Genomic DNA, 8,180 nt, shown 5'->3' on the forward strand with positions numbered 1-8,180 from the left:
AAACCAAATAGTTTACGCGACCAAATAGTCCCAGCAGGTGGCCGAAACCAAATTAGCCATAGTTAATTAAACGGTTCCGAGAACCGAGATAATTTCCCCACCAAAGTCCCCACGACCAAGCAGTCCCTGTAGGAGGGTATGATATCGTTCTGCATACCTAGTTTTTACATTGTGAAGCTCATGAGTTCGAATGTTTCGAACGTTTTAGAGTAGCTACGACCAGGAACGTGTTCGTAGTGCTAGAACGTGAACGACAATAGTTGTCGTGCGGTTTTGTTTAAACAGAATGTGGGTGTGTGCAGCCGCTCAAGCAGATATGGGATCAGACTGGGTCAGGTGTGCCGTCAGTAGATGCATGTGTATTCAATGTCTACAGAGATGTGAGTTTCGTTTCTGTGAGTTCTTTCTACGAATTTCTAGAGATTGTTTGTGGTTAGTTATGAATTGTGGGCGGTCGTTATGTAATTGCATGTAAATGGACGAACGTCGTTACATAATTGAAAACTTTGGGAAAGGTCAACACGTGATAGTCTACGGGTCTTTCGGACCGTAAGAGCTTATTAGACACCCGCTTTGACAAGTTGCCACACGGATATCAAGGCAGTCTACGGCGGCTGCATGAGCGAGAGTCAGTGTCTGAGTAATGTCGGAAAAAGACCAGATGATCAACAGAGATTTGGACCCCGAGATAAAGCGTCCTATATGCTGTAGCTGCTACACAGTTATCAAGATCATTGTCATCTCCTTTACTATTGCCTTCGGTATAGCAACCATAGTACTAGCAGTACGACTACGTGGTGAGTTGAAGCAAACTGTCTCGAACCTCGATCATGCTTTCACGAAATAGCTAACGTTTCTTGCTGTAGGCTGCGACTCAAAGCCCAAGAGGGTGGTGCACCAACAGTGTAATACGAGCTCTCTAGATGACGCGGAGGTCCAAGACATCATCATCGTCGGCGGAGGCCCCGCTGGAATGTTTGCTGGTTACCGCCTCAAAAAAGAAAAAGGATCACTACACAAAGTTCTAGTACTGGAGGCGACCAATCGCATCGGAGGACGACTGTATTCAGAAAAATTGCCGGGCATCGAGTCCCACGTCGCAGAACTGGGTGGAATGCGCTACATTCCAGACATTCAAACTTACACAGAAAAAGTGATCAACGAAATGAATATTGTTACCGTAACGTTTCCTGCGGATGAAGAAAACGAGGCCAGACCATATTTACTGCGCAATGTGTTTGTTCAGCAAAAGGATCTTAAGACAGCAGGAAAAGCTGCTTACAAGCTAAACAAGGACGAAGAAGATCTAACTCCTCGCCAAGTTGGAAGGCAAGTGCATGCATGTGACAAAATCGTCAGTTTACGATTATTCTAAATCTAATTAGAGGAGAACTCTCACCAAATACTAAAACTTGCTGACAGAAAGAGACAAGACCTAGTATCTTCTGCAGGAAGCCAGCCACAGAAGCAGAGAATGGGGCCACGAGTTGTTCAGACGATACCCCGTACTTACTCTCTGTCCTCGTTTGGAAGTAAATTATCTAAGTCTAACCGTACCAAGTGCTCCTAACGCACCCAAAATGCATCGAGACACGATCTATGAACTAATTTTAAAAAGTCCCCTTTAATTTGAGGCTCCGTGGTTCTATTGACACATTGAGTGTGACACAGTCGATACTTGCGTGATAAGTTTGGGGTTCCAGTTTGCTCTAGTCAATACATCACAACTTCCCGGCATATGTTTTACAATACTTTTCTTTAAAAGTGAACAGGCGTCTGTCTTCTTTGCTAGCCAGCAATCAAAGTTTACTTATACGGGTAGAACACACCCACACAGATAATTTCAATGCTTTATTTCTCCGTTACGGTAAATGTCTGCGGTAAACGGTTGCAAAGAGTTGTGTCATGAAGAGTCATGCTTTCATCTCAGAGATCGTTGACTTTGGAGTGAGTTCTCCTGTTACTTAAAAATATGTCTAGGAAAGTGATGGAAGCTATCGTACCATCAGATCAGATGGATCGGGATCCAGATAAGATGATGACAGTCGATGGGTTTCCTCTGCTTCATTACGGGTAACCTGTTATGTTGCTTTAATTATCCTAGAATGTAACTATTGAAGTGTTTACTAGAACGTTGAATACTTTCAACTTAGCAAATGCCAGTGATGACGCACACAACTATGTCAGAGACGGAAATGGATATTCAATTGCAAATATTAACTACAATGCTGCTACCGGTATTGAAGAGACTCGATTAACTACGGGCATTGACGTAAATTACAGTACACCGACTGATGGAATGGCAGCAATACCAATAACACTAGCAAAGCGGTTTGAAAGCTTGGGTGGCAGGTATGGTTCTACGCATTTCTAGCTACGTAGTAACACACACAAACACACACACACACACACAGACACACACACAGACACACACAGACACACACACACACAGACACACACACACACACACACACACACACACACACACACACACACACACACACACACACATACACACACACACACACAGACGCTACTACTTTATAGTGTGTGTGTGTGTGTGTGTGTGCGTGCGTGTGTGCGTGTGTGTGTGTGTGTGTGTGTGTGTGTGTGTGTGTGTGTGTGTGTGCGTGCTTGCGAGCTCAGATTAAAGAATAAATCATATGAGAAAGAGAATGGGAAGGAGAGAGGAAGGGAAAGAAATATGCAAGAGAAGATAGTACTAGTAAGATTAATCTATTTCTCCATCTAGAATTAAAAAGAATACAACTGTAACTGCAATAATTGAGTGCAAGCACCAAAGCAAGGGAAACGTGTATCAACTGACAACCTACAACTATGAGACGCGGAAGAAGGTAACAGCTACATTGTTAGTTTTACAGTGACACTCACTATGGCTTTCTATGTTATTGAGGTACGATACTTTGCTCATAAAGTTATTTTGGCTGTGACAAGATCACAGTTGAAGAGAATACATTGGGACGCACTGTGGACATCTCCAAAGAGGCAATTGGTAGATGCGGTCATAAGTCATCAAGCTGCTAAAATATTTCTAGCGTTTGAAGAGCCATGGTGGCGCAAAGAGAGTCTGCAATACTTAAACCTGACTCAAGGTCGTTCCGTCTCTAGCCTTCCTACCAGACAAACATATTACTTCACTGCACCAAATCCAGCTGTCAACAACCGCTCGTTCGTCATGCTTTACAATGACGGCCCGTTTGCTAGATTTTGGGAAACTTTGGCTTCCGACTCTTTCAACAAGTTTCCCACTTCTAATTCGGCCATATTTCCTATGACTGACACTCTGGTAAAGGAAGCAGTCAGAGAGTTGGCTCTCAATCACAACACAACAGAGAAAGTCATTGGTCGGCCATACTTCGGATGGATTATGGTGTGGGACAATGATCTGCTACCAAGAAAAGTTGAAGGATATGGTCCTTACATGCCAAGTAAGATACATATATACATACATGCAAAACGGACACTATTATATTTGTACACGAGTATAAGATGGTTGGTAAGAGATTGTTTTCAAGAGGAGGGGTCCTGAAACCCAAGACCCCGCCTCTCCATCCGCCTATGATGTGGAACATTGGTGATATTTTAGTTAACTATTTTTTATCACATCGACGCATGCCTGTGGTTAAAAAAGAATTACATTCTATCAACAAGTTAATGATTAATTAAGGATATTGACAATAGATAGACAAAATTAACAAAATTTACATTGATATTTACAATAACACACACACACACACACACACACACACACACACACACACACACACACACACACACACACACACACACACACACACACACACACACACACACACACACACACGCTCGTAGCACTGAAGCGAGTAGAATACAGCTTCATTTACTAGTTATAACCATGGGGTTTACGAACTCGAAGTACTAAAACTTAATCTTTCAAACGTAGAGGAAGGCAATTGAACCAGAGCTCTATTTAATTAATTACTTTATTACCCCGCCTAGAAGGGGCAATGGCTCTTATTAGAACATTTGGTACTATGTGCCTTTGTGCAGTGTAGTTAGGGAGGAGGGTAGAAGCCATGGAATTCCCTAGAGGATTGCAGATGCAAGAATACATCACTGCTATCCATATTTCTGATTCTGATTTGGTTGCTCCCTTCACAGATAAATTTTCAGTGACAACAGTTACTACTTTGTGCATCAGTTAGAAACGCTGCACTCCAGGGAATTCCATGGCTTCTACCCTATTCCCTGAGAGCACTGTAAAAAGGCACATAGTACCAATGTGTAACAAAGGCACTTAGTACCAATGGTCTAATAAGAGCCCCTGCCCTTTTAGGTGGGGTAATACGGTAAAGAGCTCTCTAAATCGGGTTTTGATCCGGACCAGAGCATGCAGAGCGGCTCAGCCCAATATCTACGGCTTTGATCAAGCTACAGAGACAGCGTTCCTTTAATTCTGATATCAGCATGATTTCATTTCTCTTTAACCTCTTTGCAACAACGACAGTATTATATATAGAGATGTATACGCGGCAGAGCAGCATCTATAGACATATTATACACAAATACACTCGCACGCGGACAAATCTTGTTGTGAAAATTGTAACTTAATTACTGTTTTAGGTGAGTCATATGCTTTGTGGGCTCCTGGATACAACTACACAGAAGTAACGAGAAACATTATTAGATTGGACGAGGACCAGGACATCTTCATCTGTGGATCGGTTTACTCTATTCAGCAGGGATGGGTTGAAGGTGCACTACAGCATGCTGATACAATGTTGACCACTTACTTCAATCTTTCTTCCTACTTATCGCCATCTGAGATGCAAGCAATGAAAGAATCGTATTACGCCAATAGAAGGGTTCCTTTCTATCCGTAGCATATGAAAGTCTCAACCCTGCACGGTTTCACTAACTTAGCTAGAAAAACAACTTTAGACTAGTCGTGATTGTGCTACTAGATGGACGCGTCTTTGTTCTGCCTCAGGATTAGAGTTTTGTGCCGTTTGACTTTGTAGGCTACATTTATCATTTTAGGCTGTCGTCTTTGTATAGCAATTCAATACTAATATCTGTGGGCATCTTACTTTGATCTTGAATACTGTATGTACACACCAGTGACCAACTTATTTGATACATATATTTTTGTTTAAACCAACATACACACACACACACACACACACACACACACACACACACACACACACACACACACCACTTGTTCTGTCCTGTTACACAGCTACCCGTAACCGTAACACGGTCACGCTTGCGTCCAAGAGGAAACAAATCTAAACATCTGTGAACCATCAATCCTCCTTTACTCCGGAACCATTTGAAACAGATTGGACATTGGATTGCACTCTGTTGTTTCCTTATAGGTTTCTTTCTTTTTTTTCTTGTGCCTCGCCTTGTCACTCTGTCTTCTAAGGTCCTGGAGCACACCGCACACATCACATCCCTGACTGCCACCTGAGCATGTACCCTCATTCTCTCTCTTCACGTTCCAAACCATCACGACGCAATGTACTCCATCTCGGTTCGACTTCACAGCCTCATCATACCATTCCTCCTCTGATACTTCAATGTCTTTAGAGTCTTTTCCACCATATCTCTCCATCTCATCTTTAGACCACATCTGGGACGGGGTTGAGGCAACCATCCAACTAAGGTTGATTTTGGTATTCTATGGTCTGGCATTCTTAATAGGTGTCCCAACCATTCCAACCTTTTTTCTTCACTTTCTCAGATGTAGTCTCTTCATCTCCCCAACTCGTCCTCACTTCTGCCAATGTGATGTACTCAGACCACTGTTGCCTGTTGCAAGGAAATGCCCATGCAAGATATTTCTAATGCATAGATAGTGTGAATGGTGTTCAGCTTCTTCTCTTGCTTTCTGAGAAGGACCCAACATTCTGTTCCATAACGCTGCAGCACAGACATACATATGCATTGTCGATTTTCCTCTTTGTTGTTATCTTAAAGTTTTTTGTCAATAATGACCGCCGTTCTCAAAGCTCCGAAAGCCCTTGATGCTTGAGCCACCCTTTCTCTACTACCACAGTCATTCGTCCAGAGCAATGACATACATACATACATACATACATACATACATACAGACAGACAGACAGACATACAGACAGTCAAGCAGACAGAGACAGACAGACAGACAGACAGACAGACAGACAGACAGACAGACAGACAGACAGACAGACAGACAGGCAGGCAGGCAGGCAGGCAGGCAAACAGACAGACAGACAGACAGACAGACAGTTTGACAGGGCTGACATGCTCATCACGACATTTTAATTAGCTTTAGTATTAAACACGTGCACGTTAATTCAATCATCTCAATGTTTCATATCGTCATTCCTACTAATCCTTTAGTGTCAGTCTAGCTAGAAACATGCATGCATGCGCTAACAGAAAAATTTAGCTAATAATTTTGGCATTGCAGTTTCAACGTGCCAATATGTATCCAAATACGGGAATGTTTACTGGACCATGACTGCTGTGAGCACAGTCCGAGAGGGGAGAGACATTTCCACACGAGTTGTTCGCAGCTCCGGGCGGACCACAAACGTCTCCTCTGCCTCCAAAGCCAATACGCGAATCTGCTGAAGCACAATCGCGTTCATTGTTCGTAATCATACCAATGCGAACTCCGTATATAGTATGACTCGACAAGACATTGAAACCCTCCTGCAATACAGGTCACAAACACTTGATTAAAATTTTAGTTTCACAAATTCGTCTGGAGGCCGTCCGTGTTTGTCGACATTGTATTTACAAGAAATATAAAGGAGCAATAGAGGGTGCATGGGAATGACCGGTTCAACCATTGCTGCATTGCAGAAATACTCGATCGATTGACAACAAACGGGACTTTGATTTGTATATACGGGTCGTATTCTAGAGTATGGTGACTGTCAGTGACTCACGGTCTCTTCGCAGAGAAGGCACAGTCTGTCATATACGCAAGACCCAAGAATATACTAAGAGAAAGTGTTGGAAGCGCTGTGGCAGACAACGGACCTCGAGATGAAGGATACGTTTCTAGAAGAAGCGAACAGGAGCTGAGATTGTGAAATGAGAAGTAACCTAGACTGTTGGTGTATGTACATCTACTTGTCTACTCTAGACAGTTGCTACTCAGACTACTAAAAATGAATGGCGTCTAGCCTCCACAAAATCTCGCTCCGTCGTGCCTGGTTCCCGTATGACAAGACAACGTTTCCGGCGTTGTCATGTCGTACGGGAACAGTGCACGACGGAGCGAGAGGAGTATATTGACCGTATCGTTTTGGGGTCTGAGGGTAGAGGACTAGAGTAGGGGATTTGGGTAAAACAAAGAGTAAAATGTCAACAAAAACGGACGGCTCATAATAGCTATACCCGATTGCAATTTATCTGAAGAGATGATCCTGGGATCATGGCCATCCACTCCTTTTTTCCTAAGTCTTTAGAAAAGCTTCGATACTGACCATCAGCCAATAGGCTGTACAGCGAATTAGCTATTTTAGAGACGGTTATCCACCTGATACGTGAGTTGTGTTTCATGCCTAGGAGCATCTCTGTGAACGGGAGTGCCCAGAATGAAGCCAATTTGACCTCGCGATCATCGTTGAGGTCAACAGCATCAACATTGTAAGTATCTTTATCACTGGTCCACAAGTAGCTGTTGTATAGAAATGTGCTTTTCCTACCATCGATTTTCATAATGAGAGTCCATCCTCCGTTCATATCGCAATATGCCTGTAGTAAAACATTTTGAGTGAGTTAACTGAAATTTTTTTAAATGCGTTAGACGGCGATTTAATATCAATACATTACAGTAACTGAGTGGGGACATTTGTTTGTATTAGCTGTGTGTGTGTGTGTGTGTGTGTGTGTGTGTGTGTGTGTGTGTGTGTGCGCGTGCGTGCGTGTGTGTGTGTGTGTGTCGTTTTGTGTGTGTTTATGTAGATGACTGCCTATTAAATGCTAATCTTAGACTTTAGCATATTGCGTAGGTCTGACTTTGTATGGCGGTCTTCCATCTCTCTGTCTCAACCTATACACCCCGGAGGACGAAAACCCATAGTTGTATAGTTGTAAACAGCTGTCGCCATCGACCATTGAATGCATTCTATATCACATTGATACTCTTTGTTAGAAATTCTGACGTCAATACTAACGAT

General features: G+C 42.9%; 2 protein-coding genes across 2 annotated transcripts; one reads left to right on the top strand and one right to left on the bottom strand.

Annotated features, from left to right (window-relative positions):
* Positions 1-603: 603 nt before the first annotated feature.
* LOC134190922 (aplysianin-A-like) lies at positions 604-5,089 on the top strand. The gene is made up of 7 exons (XM_062659464.1): positions 604-797; positions 867-1,329; positions 1,981-2,073; positions 2,131-2,352; positions 2,753-2,855; positions 2,915-3,449; positions 4,624-5,089. The coding sequence occupies exons 1-7, from the start codon at positions 644-646 to the stop codon at positions 4,881-4,883; spliced, it is 1,830 nt and encodes a 609-aa protein (XP_062515448.1). The 5' UTR covers positions 604-643; the 3' UTR covers positions 4,884-5,089.
* A 1,262-nt stretch (positions 5,090-6,351) lies between these two features.
* On the bottom strand, positions 6,352-8,126 carry LOC134191498 (uncharacterized skeletal organic matrix protein 5-like). The gene is made up of 3 exons (XM_062660121.1): positions 8,020-8,126; positions 7,396-7,755; positions 6,352-6,702 (listed from the first exon to the last, which is right to left on the bottom strand). The coding sequence occupies exons 1-3, from the start codon at positions 8,116-8,118 to the stop codon at positions 6,460-6,462; spliced, it is 702 nt and encodes a 233-aa protein (XP_062516105.1). The 5' UTR covers positions 8,119-8,126; the 3' UTR covers positions 6,352-6,459.
* Positions 8,127-8,180: the final 54 nt, after the last annotated feature.

This window comes from Corticium candelabrum, chromosome 15 (genome assembly GCF_963422355.1).
Source record: "Corticium candelabrum chromosome 15, ooCorCand1.1, whole genome shotgun sequence".
Lineage (NCBI taxonomy): Eukaryota > Metazoa > Porifera > Homoscleromorpha > Homosclerophorida > Plakinidae > Corticium > Corticium candelabrum.